Genomic DNA, 18,858 nt, shown 5'->3' on the forward strand with positions numbered 1-18,858 from the left:
TGTTTTCATAGTTTTAAGATAGTCCTTTGAATTAAAAGATACATCCAGTGGATGCAATACTGTTAACCATGTTAAAGTTCCTCATTTAAATGTTTAGTAGATTTGGATAATTTTTAACATGCTTTAATAGTTATTTTTATCAACTGGCTCACAGGAATCTAGTGAATAATTGTCTCCTTATTCCTTAATTATAAATAATCTAAATATAATAATATATATGAATATAAAGATAATAATCTAAATTGAATTAAGATTAGAAAAATAATTACAGTCTCTGATAAGAAAGACAACTTTTTATTGATGTGATCTTTTATCTTTAACTGGGGGAATATTTAGGACAAAAATTTTTAAAGTTATCATCAGAAATCTCTTGCTTTACCCAAAAAGACCCCAAAAACAAACAAAAATGAAACAAGAGTGAGCCTCAAGTACTCAGTTTCCTTCCTTTTCACAGGGTAGACAAATACTTAGCTTTGCATAGCTCTTGCTTTTACACTGCTGTGCAGTAGGAGCTTTTCTGCCAAGCAGATGAGTGAAAACATAATCTCTGAGTCTGCATCTACTGCACATTAACCTTTCCAGCTGCACCAGAAGAGCATTACTGGCACAGGCTGGAACTGCTGCTGCACAGGTCTGATAACTTACAGCTTGACAAGTGCAGATACAGGGCTAGAGCTGCTCTGACTGAGCCTGTAATACTGGAACTCTTCCTTGAGTGTTTTCATCAGATAACTGAACAAAAAATGTGCTGGTATCTCCTAAAATGTGACATTCTGTTAAGTTGCCCACACATGCCTCAAATTGCTTTCCTGAAATGGAATGATTGATGAAAGGTAGGAAGGTGCCTATCTATTTGTACATGAGGAATGCACTAGATTTGATGGCTTTACCCCTAATTCCACAGACTGACATAATTTTAACATGGAGATTTTAACATGGCTGGAGATGATTTTTTTTTTTTTTTTTTAATACATAAAGATCAAAATAAAAAAATAACCTCCAGGATAAAAGCCCTTATTACAATGCTGGAAAGTCACCATGACACATGGTTTCAGAGCTGATTCTGTCCTGCCCAGGCACTTGCCAGTGGAAGAAGTGACTAGATAGTGAGATCTTAGTAAGTCTTGATTCTCACGCGCATCACTTTGATCATGAAACCGCAGGCAAAGCCCTCCCATCAGAGTCAATTCATGGCAGGTGTGCACAGAAGAGCAGGAGGAAGGGCTGACAGTGAATAACAGGGCTGAATACCAAATTCCCACCTGTGCATGCCAGATCGGCAGCAGTGGAGGCTTTTGGAGCTGCTCCGCACGGGCTCCCGCGGCGCGTTGGGCGCCTGAGGCCGAGCGCTGCTCCTCCATCCCTCCCCTGCTGGGTGTGGGAGCGGCGTTGGCGCTGTCTGCTCCGGGCTGTGTCTCTTGTTCACTCTCTGAACCTTTTAGGCTCGGAGGGAGTTGAAACGCTTGAAGGAGGAGGCTAGGCGTAAGCATGCTGTGGCAGTCATTTGGGCTTACTGGCTTGGACTGAAGGTACTTTCTCCAACACTCCCATCTGTCAACGTGAACTCAATGGAGCGTGGCACACCTTACTAACACTTAATAAACAAGCAGTTGTGTGGGCTCACTAGAAGGGATGGGGGTTTTTTTTTACACATTGTTTAACTTTGTCGTGGACTTGGCTGAAAAAGTCATAAATGAAGTTGCCTCACTTACAGCAACATTGAGGCATCGGGGGATTTTTGTCAGCAATCACAGGAAGACAAAAATCAGATAAAAGGGACTCTATTACAGTTGTTGACTTTAAAAACTGACCTACCTTGGCAAAGGTCCTATCTGGAAAGATTACAAGGATGTATTTTCTTGTTGTGACCTCTGCTTGTTAGAATGGGAAGTAGGGTGGAAATGTCTGACTCTCACTGCTGCTCACAGTAGACCCCTGATCCCAGTGTTGAGGAGGGCAGGGTGTAAAGCCAGTGGTCATGTCCTGTTGCATCCAGCAGCCTTTTGGGGGCCTGGCATTGCATTACCTGTGGCTTTTGACAGCCATGGATTTCTAGAAAAATTGAGATGCACAAAAGTGTTTTGTTTTCCATCCCTTGCTTTCAAGGACTGGTTGGCAAAAGAAAACACATCTGTAATCTGGAAAAATGTAGTTCTGCTCTGTAAATAGACTATGAAAATGGCATCTTCAGATGTTTCAGGTCTGTGCCCAAATGATTTACATAACACAGTTTTACAGATGCAGTCCTGAAGAACTGCAGAAATCTGAATCTGTTTGGTTTGGCTGGGAGTGACTCCTGCTAATAGGGATATTGTAAACTGCAGGGGTATGAAAGGAACAATTCACTTGACAGTGCAGAGTAAAGTTCAGGTACTTTTCTATTCTTGTACTTATCCTGACAGTGATGAAATGGGAAAAATAGTTAGAAAACATATAATTATATATAATACATGTTCATTTATAAATGAAAAAAAAAAAAATCCATTACAATACATACATGGAAACCAGAGCTGGAAAATACAAAGGAGCCATTTTAAGAAGTCATTCTGCAGATCAGAATCACACTTTAGGTACTACTGCCAAAGTAGGTCTGTTTTTATGATTTTAAAACAAGGATATGTCCCTCCTGAGAACTCAGAGGCTGTTTTATATCAAACAGCAGCATTTAAATGCAAGCTGATGACTCCAAAACCTTTAAGGCACATTACAGCAGGAATACATTTCTGCAGTCTGTGGTTTTCAGTGAGTTTGTTAAATAGTGTAAGCTACATTTCCAGTTTCCATCTCACCTGAAATACACAGATTTTTCTGAATGAGACTGTAGTCTGTCATTCCAATATATCACTGTTACCACAGGTAGTTTGAAGGCAAAGTGTTTTCACCTGTGACATGCGAGGTTGAAGAATTAAAGTTGATAAAAACAACGAAGATTAAACCAATAAGTTATGAGGATTTTGTTTTGATTTTTTTTTTTTTAATTGTATGCCAAGTAGATTTTAATAGCATTTGTGGTACTTTCCAGATTTAGGCTTTTCTGGAGCAGCTTGCATTTCTCAGTGCTTGCTTTGCAGCTTCCCTGCAGCACCAATAGGATGCGTGGGTGTCTATTAGTCCCTTTCTTCCAAATTAATTTGCACACCTTGCAGCTCGCAAAGAATAATATAAAGCAAGATCATTAAGGAGAATCTATGGTGAGATTTGGGATGATTGTGGTTGGAGTGGCTTTGAGTGTGTTAATTAACATCCCTGAATAATTAATAAAGGATGTTCTCTAATTATAGAGCACTAAGCCTTGCAGAAAATGAGTGAATAAGAACTGTGATATTTTTTTTCTCATAAAGTGATGAGGAAAAAAATATACACTGAATTTGCATGGAATGATGAAAGCTGAATGCTGCCAGTTTTGTTGGTGCATCTTAATGTGTAATTAAGCAAAATCTGTTTACCTGTGGGTGTATTTGTCCAGAAATGGTGACAGATTCTTGCTTTCCAAATGCTGGTTTATCTTAAAATGCATGAATTACTGTGAGGCAGAAAGGAGTAAATTTTTTTTTCTGTAAATTGAAGGGGATTTTATGCTATGGGTTTTCCTTTATATTCTGGTTACAGAGAAGCCAGCAACACTTAGTGAGTTAGCTAAAACCACTAAATTTTGCTCTGGGGTAAATTATGCAAAGCCACGATGTTTTCCCTGGGTTTTGCCCAAAACCCATAACAGGTGTGTTGCAGACTGTGCCAGAGTTTGCAAAGAAATTTGAGGGATGTTTCAGCTGACTTGAGGTGAGCCTGGGTGTCACATAAAACTGCAAACCAGTTGGGCTCTCCCTAATTGCCTTTTCTGAATTTTGGTCTATGCTAATTAGAAATAGCATAGACCAAATAGCATAGAATATAGACTGATAGAAATACAAAAGGCAAAACAAGTACTCTAAAACTTGCACTTCCAAGTACGTACTAAAAATTATTATCGCCTGCAAAAATTATGATGATTTCTTTTTTTGATTTTTTTTTTAAATTATTGGTTTTCAAATAAATTTTGTGAGCAAATATCGAGCTTGCTGACACTAAGCAACCTTTGTGTTGATTCTTTGCTCTTGCACCAAAATCCCATTAGTCTTTTGGAATGAAGACTGTGTATTAAGAATTTTAAAGGAGAAAAAGCTGAAAAATTCACCAGTTAACTCTGTAATTAACATCAAATAAGTGTCACTTCAGACACAAGAAAATGGTATCATCACTGGTGATGCCTCACTTTTTCCAGTCCAGCTTTATGCAAAAGCCTATTGAAAATAGATTCATGCTGTGAATTTGACAATATTTGAATAATTTGCCTTTTTGGAGGGAAGCATTTCAAATTCCTTGATAAGTTTGCAAATAATTGCGCTCAGGTCAGCCGAGGTATCTTTCAGACATCGTGGTCCATGGTCTGCTTCACATAATTTAAGTGTGACCAGGTGATGTTCCTATTTCAGGGAACCCTATGCATGTATGTATGCTTGTTTTAATGTTTTCTACCATAGAGCTTGTTAAAAAAGTATCTGTGCAAACAAATTCATTCTTTATATTCATTTTGAGGGGTTTTTTTAACTTTCCAGGTCCGTAGAGAATACAGGAAATTCTTCAGAGCCAATGCTGGAAGAAAAATTTATGAATTTACCCTTCAGAGAATTGTATGTATATGTCTGTACAAAGTACATGTACATTTCCTGTGTTTTAAGTTTTTATTGTCTATTAAATGTAGCTGTTGTGTTATGATAGTCTTTGTAAGGAAATGTCCAAGCTCATGGAAAAGTGGCAAATTAATATTCTGATATTGTAAAGAGAGGATAGTGATAATGTTTGGAGATATAAGAATGGTACTAAGGATTTGCCACATTTCTGTGATACCTAAATCTGTGTTTCTCAATATACCTGGCTTTAAAAATCCATATTGTGGTTTATGAGAGCTGAGAGTTGCAGTTTGGTAACTGTGCTTTTTAATCACAGAGCATCTGCTTTTCCTTGCGAGCTTCAATAACTCTGATATTCGAACATTAATAAAACATCTTGCTTCAATTTTATCACAGATGCAAAAATACTTCTTGGAAATGAAGAATAAGATGCCTTCTTTATCACCAATAGATAAAAACTGGCCAGCGAGGCCTTACCTTTTCTTGGAATCAACCCACAAGGAGCTAAAGAGGATTTTCCATTTGTGGAGGGTAGGACACATTCTGGTCCAGTCTGGGCAGAACTTCTTCCCATGATTTTCAGCAGTATTGTTCACAAAGGGTCTATTTTTAGGATGTGTTTCCTTCGATTCCAGCCAGGATAATTTTATTTCTTTGGAAGGGAGTAGGTTTTTTTGATCATTTGCCTTTGGCCTGTAAGGGATATAACTATCCTGGCTACTCCTTCCTGGGGCTAGGGAGAGAAGTTTGCTTCCTGCCATCAGCCTGTTAATTAATAGCTTGTAATACTTGTGTCCATGGCCAGGACTTAGACCAACGTTGGAAGTGCTGGGTGGAATTTTTTACTTATGAGCTGTGGTTAGCTGAAATTTGTTTTGGATCTTTGGATGGAGAGAACGGCGAGAATCTGTACAAGTGCTGATGGGATGTTTTACTGATCTTGTGGGCTGTGTTTTCTGTGAATTGTCAAGGAACAGTTTTTTCTTTCTGAGCCTGCAAAACTCACCCTGTCAGCTGTGTCTTTTTCTTCCTCTGCCTACATAAACTTCCAAAACTGTGGAACTGTATGCATATTTTTGTGAACATTTTTAGCGCACTCTTCCAATGAATGAGTCTCATAGATTAGGCTCATGTTCATACTTACAGGAGATGTTTTATACATTGTTTCTGGTGTAATTCAAAAGTATCTAGAATTGGGGAGGAGCAAAACACCTCCCCTGTTTGTTATCAGTGGTACGTAGGATGGAGCTGAATCACTTCAGAAGCATACAAAGAATGTGCATCTTGAGCAATGGGCAAACATTAGTCTGTGGTGCTGTGAGATTGGGAAAGATAATTTTATGGTTTGTTTAATATATCCTGTTTTGTAGTGTAAAAAGTACAGAGATCAGTTCACAGATCAGCAAAAGCTTATCTATGAAGAAAAACTGGAAGCAAGTGAACTTTTCAAGGACAAGAAGGCTTTATATCCAGCCAGGTAATGACTGATTCTGCTGCTTTTAGTGTACCAGAAATTCAATATCCTTGCAAGATTTCGCTTTTCGTCTTAAGCAGGAAAGTGCATTTTCCTTATTTGACAACATTCCTCCATCATTTGCCTTTACCATCCTGAAAATTGACCTCAGTTAGAAGCAAACTTAGATGTTGCCACCAGTCCTGTGATAGCAAGAAATTCTGTCCAAAATCCATGGTGGTTTGTTATTCTAACCCTCCTTGACCCACTTATGCCTTACAAGTTTGGGGAACTTGCAGGTGGGAACAACTTTCACCCTTTCCCCTCATTCCCTTCAGGTTATTTCCTGCAATAATAAAGGTAGAGTGGGCTGGAAGGCTCTAAGTGACAATGTCACTCCCTCCCAGGTGAGCTGTCCTGGGGAGCTCTGCTGTGTTCAAACTTAAGATGAAGACTGGGTAATTTAAAAGTTAGATACACTGGTGCATATCTTTTTGCAGAGATACTTAAAAGAAATTTCTATTTCCATTTTAGAATCTATTTTTCTTTTTCTTTTAATAATGTGAAATCTCTGCAAATAAGTATTTTGGATTCTCAGATTATTGAGTTCTTTTAAACTGACAGATTCTTGTCATTGCTATCTACAGAGCCAGCATTATTCAAGAGAGTGCACTAGTATATAATTTTATTTAAGGAATACTCTTCTTTTGGTATGCAGTAAAAGTGACAAAATAAAGATATGATGTCCTTGATATAAGTTGACTTACACTTTTTAAGTGAATACAAGCTTATAAATTGTGTTTTTTCTTGAAAACAACCATCTTGTCCATCTTGTGAGAGTTTTCTCTTAGAAGCTGTAGTTTGAGCTGAGCAGGAACAAAATAGAATGAGAAGCAAGGTTCAGTAGAGGGAGGAACAGGAATCTGCAAGAGTTTATGGGAACAGTTCCATGCATGGACAAGCCCTGCTTGTTGTTTGTGTGTTTCCCTGGTTTTGTGTCATTTTTTTATTGAGACATTTCCTGTTTTCCTGTAATGGGCTCAGTGTACATTTCTCTTTTTTCCCCTTCAGTAGATCACTTACTTAATGGCTATATATGCTAGCTTGTGGTTTGTTCTTTATTTGCTTTGGGATGCCTTTTTATGCTGCAAAAGAGAAAGATGGTGCCTTTGGACTTTCCTATGAGCAAGCAGGTTTTTTTAGGTTTTAGTCAGTATGCATCTGCTCAGCATAGAGCTCCTTGGAAGGGAAGGAATTCTATTTATACTCCTGGTTTGGTACTTTTTACACCAAGGCTGAACAATTAAATAACCTACAGCAAAATACACACACACAGATATTTTTTAGAAATTTATATCTATATTTATATTTATATATGTATATATATGAGAGTCATTTTTTTCCAAGACATTTTTAAGTGGTATATGTGATAAGGGAACTGTTGATTCATTTCAGTTTTAGCTATGACTTGTCATCATTTGGTCAGGGATGAAGTCCACATGGAATCTACTGTTTTGCTGACTATGGTTTCATACTGCTAATTAATAAAAACCAAAAACCCCAAAGCTCCAACGTGGTGGAAAGTTGGAATGCTTTCCCTGCCCTGATTCATTTAGAAACATTTCCATCTCTTTTTGTCTGGTATTCAGAGCTGATTAGCTCCTACTGTTGTTTTGTTGTTTTTTTTTTTAATCGGCCTAAGGGTAGAGAAAATTGCTGTATAAAGTTTCTGATTAATTAGTATGATAATGGTTCATAGGATGTGGCGAATTTTCTGTCTGTAGTATAATTATTTAAGGAGAAAGAGGGACTTGTGGGTACTAAAATTCCAGTATCCTTCCTCTTCTTTCCCATCACTCTGTGTGCCAGAGATGCAATGGCAAAGGCAGTGCTGTTCCACATAATGAATGCATCAGTTTCTCCTGGGCTCCAGTCTTGGCAAAGCTTTGCATTAATGCTTTGACTGAAGTAAAATCACCATTTTTAAAGTGATTTGCAACAAAGCAAGCAGTGACAATTCATCAGTTCTTGGTCTGTAGGGAAGCCCTTATTTTAGCACCCTGAGGTGTGTAAAGATGGGGGAGTTTGCAAGTGCAGTGGATCTTGACAAGGAGCATGTTTTTGCATGTTTCACAAACAGCAGCAGATCTTGAAGGCAAGTTCATGTCTGTCACTGAAGTCCTGCCTGTCATCATCAATAGTGTGTCACTCCTACTGGGGTTCTAATTTCTGCTTTCACAGAGACTCTCACTGGGTGATTTCAAATCCCAGTTCACTGCCCATGCAAGGGTATTCATGTGTCTGATAGCCAAAGCAATTGGGCCCATTTTAGTGATAACTTTCTCTTCATTCACCATCACTGAAAATGATATTTGGTGCATCTCCTCACGAAGCCTGTGCTGGTGTCAGGTTTGCTTCTTGCCTGGGGTTGGTGTTTAACTCGTGTTTCCTTTGCAGTGTTGGGCAGCCGTTCCAAGGGGCTTACCTGGAGATCAGCGAGAACCCCAAGTACAAAAAGCTCAAAGATGCTGTGGATGAAAAGATCATCATTGCAGAAGTTGTCAATAAGATCAATAGAGCCAATGGGAAGGTAATCACATGGATTTGATTTATCCAGAAGGATAGATCATTTTGTAATAAATACATTGAAAGTGAGACTCGTAATAGTCTGAGGATTTTTAAAATAATGTGTATTTTTAAGGGCAAGACTGGAAATGCTGGTTTTATGTAACTTGGTGATTTTAAACACCTCTTTTAAATCTACATAAAGATTACTAAAATCTTGTTTTGCGGTTTCCAGAGACTTTTCCAAACAAAAAAGGTATCTCATCAACTGGTAACAGACTGTATTGTGTACTCAGCTAAGATCTTCTATTTCCCAATTAAAGAAAATAAACATTTAGCAAATATCTTAACTCAAGTATTTAGAAAACTTAACTTTTCATGGCCCATGCTGTCAGTCAAGCTCTGATTATCACATTTTATTATCTTTTAAAATTATGAGTGGCATACTCTTCTAGCTTTACCTGCCTTCCAAAGCTCTTTGGAAGGAAGAGTCGAGTTTCTTGTATCATTTGAATAAAGTTGTTAAATATGGTGGGTACCTTTTTATTCTGCCAAGATAGAACACAGTTTGCATTTAAATTATACTTATTAAAACAGGAAGTATTATTCTGCCTTAGTAAACTTAATTGCTTTCACCATATCTAAGTATTAGAAGTAGTAGATCTCAACTTCTCAGATGTAGATGTCATTTATGCATTTCTAGGAGTGAAATTAGGTTGCCCATTGTTGATGCCAAGTTAATTTTCTGGTTTAGAAGAAACTAATTAAATGAAGACAATATCTTTCCTGTACTTTCATAGGCTACAGCTCTCAAGATTAAAAAAAAAATAAAATCAATGAACTATGGTTCTATGTGCTTAAGGCAGCTACTTCTTAATTTTAATAAAGATTTTATTCTTTAAAAGTTTACAGGAGAAAAATGTGTATGTGGATTAAGTTCTCATTTCTCTTCCTTAGTATTTTCTAAGACAAATTTAAGAACAGACATTTCATGCTTTAAAAATATTTATCTTTTGAAAGTGTGAATGCTTATCCTCCTAAAGGGTAATTCCAAGAGATAAAGGGAGGAGAACATAACTCTGAAAAGTACTTACATGATTTGTGTTGCTCTGCATCATCATTTTGGTTAATAATGCTCAATATAGAGACTTAGTGTGTGATGATTTTCCTGGAGATTTAAAGAGCATGAGAAATGAGGTTACCCTGATTTGCATAGTTTCAGAGTTTGACTTTCTGAATTTTACAGCTGTAAGCCAGTAATTAAAGGAACTGTTTATACCTAAGCATATGTGCCAAAATGAGCTAAGCTTCTCAGTCTATAATTAGACACATAAATAAATCTGACCTGATTTTAACTGATCTGCAGCTTTAACTGAACGTCAAATGTTCACATTTGCTAATGTGGGCCAAACTTTTTAACTCTGTGAACTCCTTGAAGTTGCAGTAGGTGCTCGATGAAAGCCATCTCTCTCCTCATGTGGACAATGATCTGCATTTTTGCATTTTCACAGGCTGCATCCAGGATTTTCTTATTAACCAAAAACAACGTTCTTCTCGCGGATCAAAAATCTGGGACTATCAAGTCAGAGGTTCCATTGGGAGATGTTACCAAAGTGTCCATGAGCTCCCAAAATGATGGATTCTTTGCAGTGCACCTCAAGGAGGTTGGTTACCACTCCATCACAAAAAAATATGCTTTATGTGCAGTGATGTGAAACCTGTTTGTTAATTATCTTGTAGCATTAAACCATAGGGGTTTAGCTTGTAGGCTTAGAAATTTATTTAACTTTGCCATAGCTGAAAAGAAACTTTGATTTAAAGCTACTGAAGCCAAATGAGAACAGTTTATTACATTATGAATGATCATTTAACTGTGAAAATCAGACTTCGTGTTTCACTGCAGTCTCTTCAGGATCAGAGTTTTCCACTTGTAATATGGTTCAGGTGCCTTGTGCCAGTGCTTTCCTTACATATACTGGTAGAATATTTCTCTCTTCTTTATGGGATGCCAAGAAGTTGACATTGAGGCACAGTTAATTTGTTACTCAGTTCTAAAGAACTTAGCTCAGTGCTATATTTGCCTCACTGCACTCTAACCATTGCTCTGCTAAAATCATTAAGCTGGCATCTGTATTCTAGCCTAAATGAATCTGAAGACTGTTATATACAGTGTCTTTTCATACTCACTGCCATCATCCTAATCCTGGTTTTGGTAATTTGCTTTGGTTCCTTTCCACAAGTATTGGAAGCTTGCTGTGGTGTATCCAGACAAGGAATACAGAAGGGATAGGAAAATGAAGATGACCCTCCTTTAGGGCCAGAAGGGATTTTTTTTCACCTTTCTCACTTGATTTGTAGATTATTTGGGTGCAAATGATGTTTTGATCCTATACACTGCACTGCAATCCCTATTTAATTTGCAGGACAAAAGATTGTTGTTTCCTTAAACTGGGAAGAGAAGACTCCTTGTAAACCCTCCTGCTTGGCTGCCATTTAACCATACTCAAGGTTTTGGTAGTCCTAACTGTTTTCCTTCCTGTTTCAGGGCTCAGAAGCTGCCAGTAAAGGAGATTTCCTGCTCAGCAGCGATCACCTTATTGAAATGGCCACTAAACTTTACCGCACTACCCTCAGCCAAACCAAACAGAAGCTCAACATTGAGATATCTGATGAGTATGTTTCTTGTTTGCTTAAAGAGTACATTTGCTTCAGTGCAGCATGCTAAAAAGTCAAGGATCTGGTGTCAGAATAACAAAACACTGTTGTGTAGCTAATGCTTCTTTTCTCTTGACAGAATACTTGTGAAGAAGGATCCAGTTTTCAGTGTGTACTCTTTTATAGTATTCATTTTGGCTTTTACGTCCCTGAAAGTCATTACAGAAAATGGGCTTTTGTTAAAGTAGTTTCAAATAGGGCTATGAAGCACAATTGCTGCTGTAGAAATAATCAAGAGTTACTACATTTGGGAGAACAATTTTGCATGTGACTGAAAAGTTCACAGATTACTATGAGATATTTATAGATTAGAGTGGACACTAGGAGCCAAGTTCTTCTGAAAACAATCCAAAAAGAATACAAAACCTGTCCCCAATCCAATGTAAGTTTATGAAGCTCTGACTCTCTTGTGAAGCTGTAACAACCTATTGTTGGGGATTTTTGCTTGTAAAAAAGCTTTGTTTGATGAAAAGTCTGCATCTCAAAATAATATTTATTTTTGATTGGGACAGTTTCATATTTTGGTCTTAAATAAGGACTGCCCTTGTGGTGTTTTTAGCTATTGAATAAAGGTGTTTGTGTGTGAGCTCCTAAAGTTTGCTGAGTAAGAGTCTCCCACTTAGTCCACCATTGCTAAGTGCCACTCTTGTTCTGTGAAGTGGCCCTTCTTTTCAGTAATGTTCATTAGGTGGATTTATTCACTTTAAATAAAGAAGAAAAATTGGACCCTTTAACAATGGTGAAGTAACTTTCCTGTAGGCAAAACCTGAACCATTTTATCTGACTGCACCATGCTGTGTGTGTTCTAGAGTCATGGTAGTGGGTACAGTTTGTGTCTGTTCAGATTTGAGGGTTTATTAAAAGGCAAATTTTGCTCTTTCCTTGAAAATAAAATCTGCCATTTTCCTTTGTTCTGTTAGCAGATGTCATTTAATTTCCTCAAGAGTATGTGCTTTTTAGTCTCTAAAAGAGTGTGGTTATCCCCAGTAAGTTTCTAGTTTAAGGGGGGCTACAAAGGCATAAACTACTAAAGCTAAGTTTAAGCATGCATTGCACTAGTCTGGACAGCCTGCTTGCCTTAGGTCTGGAAAACAGCCTGCTTTCAGGGAGTCTTGCTTTTTGGGATGTGGTTTTTGTTTCTTCTCTTGCAGATTAAAAACATTCATGTGTGTACTGCTATTGAGTTTATCCAGACTAAATAATTTTAAGCTGTTTGCAGTCCCATCTGTGTTGATGGTGAAGCAGGAGTCTTCTCCCTGCTGGAGTTTAGACACAAGCTAGGGACTGAGGAGAAAATGTGGCCTTATTTTGACTACTCTGCTTTTCGGGAAGAGAGCGGATGTAAGAACGCCATTGATGCAGGGCTCTGTTTAGGAGGAGACACACCATTCACAGGCATAATATCACAACAGTGGCTGCAGGAAAATGCAGTGTTGGTGATGAGACAATGGCTGTAAGAGCTGCACACATTTTTGGGGTGTAGCTCTTAATGCTGCACCCCAGAGATGCAGTGCTGAGCAAGCTCTGAGTGCCTGGGCTGTGCAGCAGGAAAGCAGGACCCAAGGGAAGCTCAGCTCAGCAGAGGCCACTTCCTCCCCTGAGCTCTGCCGTCAGCTTGATTTGTGGTTTCCGGCTGCAGAGCAAATTCTTTGAAGTTTTTGGCCTCTGCTGGAGGACTTTTTAAGGATGCTAAAAGGGAAAATCGGCTGTATTACAAAGGACTTTTTAGGTCAGCAAGCACTGCATGTGAGCCAAGAGGCAGCACTGCCTTGCTTACTGCTTTTAATCTCACTATCCAGATCCGTGAGAGGTTTGAGACTCCACAGGAGCATGTTGGTTTTTTGTGGTGGTTTTTTTTTTTTAAAGAAATTCTCCACATTCAGTGAAATTTCCCTTCCAGTAAAAAGTGAAGAGTCAAATCCAGATTAATTTACCCTGAACTATAGAAAATGTCTAAATTTGGAGATTGCTGGGCAGGAAGTGAATTTTCCCAGTTGCCAAGCAGGGGGCTATAAAGGCTGACTGAGGATTAGACATATGAGAGCTGCTGAAATACCAGATGTAATAAATTAATCTTAAATCAGAAGAAGAGAACTCCCAGTGTTGCTACAGAAGTGTTGAGCTTCCATGAAAACAGAGAAGTCCCTTTGGCCAACAGTGAAGTAGTTAGAAATAGTCTTTGCTGCATTTCTGGTACATGAGAAATTCTGTTTCAAACTGCTTTTTTTCTAAAGGAATAGCAAACTAACTTGTAAAATGTCCACAGTTATAGGCAAAAAGCAATCATTAAGAGGTACAACCTGAAGGAGATTCTAGCCATACCATAACCTATGGCTTTTTTATTTATTCCCCAACTCTTTATTATTAATATGGAGCTGAAAATGACATCTTTTGGAGTGATGCTTAGAACCAACAGGAAAAGGCTTCTGCTCCTCATGTGTCTTTTTTTTTCTCTCCATGCTTAACTAAAGTTTTTACCCTTCCCTCTCTTAGGTTCCTGGTCCAGTTCAAACAAGACAAAGTGTGTGTGAAGTTCATACAAGGCAGCCAGAAAAATGGCAACATCCCAACTTGCAAGCGAAAAAACAATCGGCTTCTCGAAGTGGCTGTCCCTTAACTGCAGCTGGTGACTCTCCCTTTCATGGACTTGTTTCTTTGTAATAGTGCAATTTTAGTGGTTTGGTTTTGCTATTTTTATCTTTTTCTGGAGCTGTTGATGGCTAATAGCTTTAGAAACCCTTGGCAAAACATTTGATCAATCGACTTTGAAATCTTTTTGTTCATGCCAGAGTTTTAACCCTCAAAACGCTGATTTTTATCCAGTGAGGCATTTTTACCAGCTGGCACATATCTGTCATACAACCAATCATTCTCTTTGTTTAGCAGCCATATTTTAGTGCAGCATATCATAAACCCACATATTAATGGTAACTTACTCGTATTCCTTAGTCTAGAGATCTGCTTAACAGGAATTATACATGGCCTTGATGCTGGGTGGCCATTTGTACCTGGTGTCCTTTTATCCCAAGCTGTCCAGGTGTCTGTCAGGCTCCTCATGTCCTGCCCCTGTGCAGACCAGCAGAACAGAGGCTGATGAAACAACTCCTGTAGCTCACACCAGGACCTGTGTAACTCAACTTTCCGGTCAGTGCAGCACAGAGACATCTAATTCTGCAAAATAGAAGGAATAGATGATTGCACAAGCAGCTACATGCAAATTTTATAGTAAAACATGCAGAAATTTTGAAACAGCATTTTTAATTAGGTCAGATGTTTTTAATGACTTTATAAAGTAGAGATCAGCAGAATTAAAGAAGCTTTTTCTTTTTTTCACAAAAGCTATAAAGTTCAAGGCATATTTTCTGTTCTGCTATTCTTCTTTTAAATTATGAGTTAAGATTAGAGCCTGAAAAATGCAATAGTATTCATAAAATAAGTAAATGCTAGTTATTTAAATAGTTAGTTATCAAGTGAAAGGTTTGAGCCTTTCTTTTAAATATTGGCATGTACAATGTGCAATAAAACATACGTGACATTTTGTGAGATTATTTATAATACACTTTTGTGTGGAAGAGAGCGGATTGGTGCAGACTGCATAGACAATGTAGAGGTTAAAATAGATCTGTGTTGTTAATTTGCAGTTTATAGAGTGTACACTACAGTTGTCAATTTGGGAAGAATACTTAAAAAAAGAAAAAAATCCTTAATTTGGGGGTCTGTATATAAATTGGTATTATGGTAATAAAACTGTTCTAATTCTGTGCTGTTTGGTACTCCTATGTTATAACCATATTTTTGTACTCCAAACTATTTTATATAACTCGTGTGCCTGATGTAAATGCGTGCACAGAAAATACAATCAAGGGCCGCATTATAAACCTTCAGTGTAACTGATTGCACTTATCTTTTATAAGCCAGAAGCATTAGCTGAAATCCTTGAGAGGAGAGATGCTTTTCCAGAGAGAAGGAACTGCTCACGTGAAGGGTTTGTGGGATGTGACTCCGTGATTTGTGGAGAAAGCGCCTTGTATTTTTGCAGTCTGATAGAGGACAGATTAACACCCTGGCTATCTGATGTGCAGTGCTGGAAGTCCAAGCATAAATAAAAGAAAGAGAGAAAGAAAAGTTCAGAGTCTCCTTCCTCTCCCGGTGGGGATGTGATGTAGCACTCATGGTGGTGATGTGATGAAGGCTCCTCTGGGTAATTCAAGGTTTAAAACAGTGTTTACTGCAATAGGTGTTCAAGTGCTAATGGTCATTAGTCTGAAAAATACAACTGGTTTGGGTTACACCAAACCATGCTTTGGGATTAAATGGTTCTCCTATGATTTGGGTACAAAGCAATTGTTTTAACAGGATGCTTCAATGTTACTGTTAAAAGTCCATACATGTGACCTTGAAAGGTGGGAATAATCAAAAGATGTATTTCCCAAACTGACAAAAAGCTGCCTCTTCCTCATAGTTGTAGTTCAAACCCTTCTTCTAGTAAATGAGTCAGGTTAATAGTTTAATAAAATTTAAATAATTTTATATGTATTGCAATTAAAGATGCTTGTGAAGGAGATTTTAGAATTGATTTGTGATGCAAAATTATGGTACTTGAAAGGAATTATTCCATTGCCTTAAGAAGACAGCACACAATGATGACAATGTGGCATTTAAAAGTCCTAACTCCTGTATTAGACTATATGCTTGGGGAAGATTGGAGATTTGGTAAAACTGTTCACTCTCTGGGAAACCTTAGAGGAAGAACCGCATGAAGAAAATTATAAAAATTAATAAAAAAAAATAAGGAAAACAAACATTTGAAATCTGATGTGATCCTGTAGTTGCTTGCAGGTAAGAAATGGGAGAGTGTGGATTAAGAACATCTGGATATTTGGCCCATGAAACTAGAGTATTACAGGATAGTATTAGGATATTTGTCCCATCCCAGCCAGGTCCAATACACATCCTTTCTATTTTGTTGACCTTTGCAGCAAGACATAATAGCCATACCTGCAAAAGACTGGAAGAGGGACAAACTCCTCACCTTGGTTTCTCTTGTTTCCTTTTTTTTTCTGGACTCCAACAATTTCTACCTTGCACATTAGCTGGTACTTTGTGACAATTATCTTTTGACTCTTGAATACTTCTCAATGTACAGAGCAGGTTTTGCTGAACATGAATTATTAGATATTGCTCAGAGAGCCACGGTATCTTCATGTTTAGATTTAAGTATCTTGGATGTTGAAAGTAAAAATGCAAGGTCACTTAACTACCTAGCTTTTTTTTTTTTTTTTTGTCCCTTTCTTCTGTTTTCTTTTATCACTGTCTGTCAAATAGAGTTGTAAAGAGAAGAGTATTCCTCCTATGGTGCTAACCTTACTTTTGCATCCTTTTACTTTGTAAATGCTATTCTTCCATCTCAAAGCTGGGCAAGGATTATTAAGAAAAAAAATTGATGCATGATGCTTTCTAGAATCAAATAAAATTCTGTTCCTAGACCTATATTTTCTCTATATCTGTATCTTTCTTACTGCAAAAAGAGCAGGTGACTGGGTTTTAGATTAATTGTACACAACACTGGTGGTGTGTGGCTTGAAGAAAGAAGAAATTTTTATTTTGTATGTGATTCCTTAAGAGGCAGCTTCCGTGATTCACAATAACATTTTCCAGTCATTTCCTCATCATAATTTTTTCTGAAAATTCTAAAAACTCAACTTTTCTAACATTAGGTTTTAGATCAATTGCCTGAGAACAATATTGTAGCCAGTTAAACTTGGTTTTTAAAAATGGCTTTGTGCCCCAAACCTATCATATTCCATGTGTTATGTCTTGTGATCTGTTTCCTCTCCTTTTGTGCTTAACAATTCTATCCTGATTGTTTTTTAATCTTTTTGTTCACCATACAAATTATGGAAGAAACTAAAATGTAACATCAGGAAAAACATATTCAGTTTTAATTTTTGTTTCTTTTCTTTGCCAAAATGAAAGCATTTTTCTATACATTTTGGGGGGGGGGGGGAAGGAAGACTGAATTCAAAATTTTTATGTGAAATGAGAAAATTTTCCCTTAGTCTGTGTAAATGTCACTATTAATTCTTAAACTTTTAGATCCTTAATCTTGAAGAACACAAGATATTTTCCATATTCTGTAGGAAATGGTCATGGTTATTTTTAAAGGATTGCTTGGTAGTGTGATGGGAGATGCACACACCTGTGCTGCTTTGGGCATCAGAACTTCCCAACAAACATTTCAAAGACAGAACTGGACAGGACTCTGGGGATGCTGAGAACTTAGACCAGTGTGGAGCAGTGTGAATTTGAGGGAATCTCTAGTATGACCAACAAATGAGTTCTGACTCTCCTCCTTTCTAACTTCCCTCCTTATTGTAGTGGTTTTTAGCTTACACAAACATATGAATGTAAGTGGGAGGGAAGATTGCCAAATTTTTTAAAACTCTTCAAAGTGATCAAAATTTTCTGAATGCTGCTTTGGTATGTCACTGTCCCACGACCTTCCAGATAAAATGTAGCTAAAGGTTGGTGTCATGTAGTGTGATCTTGCAGCCATTCCAGCCCAGGATTTGGGGGTTTTCACTGCAGACCTGTCTCTCTGCAGTTGTGTGACCTGCTCAGGAGTTTCAGGAGGCTTAACTGAGGCAGTGACATCCTCCTCAAGGTCAACATCATTCACGTGTCAGTCCCACTTACAGTGAGACTTTCCATGTTCTGACTCGCTGGAGTGTCTCCTCCTGGACTTGAAGGTAAAGGAAGGTTTAGTGCATGGAAAAAAAAAAAAGTTAATTGGCAGAGCAGAACTTGCTTCTGCTGAAATATTGAGCAGTAGGTGTGAGCAGTGGCTGCTTTAAGCACCGACTGTTCAGACATGGCCAGAACTGCCACGTTCTGTCTCACAGGGTGACTCTGCCCACAGCACTCCCTCAGCAGCACCAGATTTCCCTGGGCTTCTGAAGCAGAGTGGAGAGAGGATTGTGGAGAATTTACAGTCGCTGTCAGTAATTGTTGTGGAAATGTGTTTTTATGTAGGTTGAGGCAGATTTGCTTTGGGCAGTCTTGAAAAATTAGCTGGAATGCAAAGAGGAAAAAAGTACTCCTATAAATTTGTTGGGTTTAAGTAAATGCATTGCTATTTTATGTCTGACTGTGTTTGTCTACAGTAAACTAGGGCTATTTAAAGAATTGGGATTCTGATATCAACTTAATCTTGTTATCAGCTAGAACCAGTTCTGCTCCTGTTCCCTTCCACCCATGGATGTATTGAGTACTCAGACTTTAACTCAAAATAAGAGCGAGGACAGTCTGAGACCATGGAGTTAACTTTGCTTATAAGCAATTGATGAAAATGAGTCCTAAAACTGTTAAGAAACAGATTGGCTCTCTCCTTCATTCTAATCCTTTAAACCATTGACATCTGGCTGTGCAGTGATTAGGTGAAATGATGACGTATGA

The 18,858-nt window shown here is 37.9% G+C and overlaps 1 protein-coding gene across 4 annotated transcripts in view; it reads left to right on the forward strand.

Moving 5' to 3' along the window:
- MYO1B (myosin IB) overlaps positions 1-16,893 on the forward strand; it is a 108,898-nt gene extending 92,005 nt beyond the window's left edge. For 2 of the 4 annotated variants that reach the window (XM_071434527.1, XM_071434526.1), the window contains exons 24-31: positions 1,443-1,529; positions 4,596-4,670; positions 5,067-5,201; positions 6,041-6,147; positions 8,581-8,713; positions 10,200-10,352; positions 11,234-11,361; positions 13,897-16,893. In XM_071434527.1, coding sequence (XP_071290628.1) covers positions 1,443-1,529; positions 4,596-4,670; positions 5,067-5,201; positions 6,041-6,147; positions 8,581-8,713; positions 10,200-10,352; positions 11,234-11,361; positions 13,897-14,020 — 942 coding nt within the window. In that variant the 3' untranslated portion in view covers positions 14,021-16,893. The remainder of the gene's footprint in view (positions 1-1,442; positions 1,530-4,595; positions 4,671-5,066; positions 5,202-6,040; positions 6,148-8,580; positions 8,714-10,199; positions 10,353-11,233; positions 11,362-13,896) is intronic. The other 2 variants (XM_071434528.1, XM_071434529.1) reach the window with 1 other exon arrangement.
- The last annotated feature ends 1,965 nt before the right edge of the window (positions 16,894-18,858 follow it).

This window comes from Agelaius tricolor, unplaced genomic scaffold, assembly GCF_023055355.1.
Source record: "Agelaius tricolor isolate 1412-34295 unplaced genomic scaffold, bAgeTri1.0.p SCAF_10, whole genome shotgun sequence".
NCBI lineage: Eukaryota > Metazoa > Chordata > Aves > Passeriformes > Icteridae > Agelaius > Agelaius tricolor.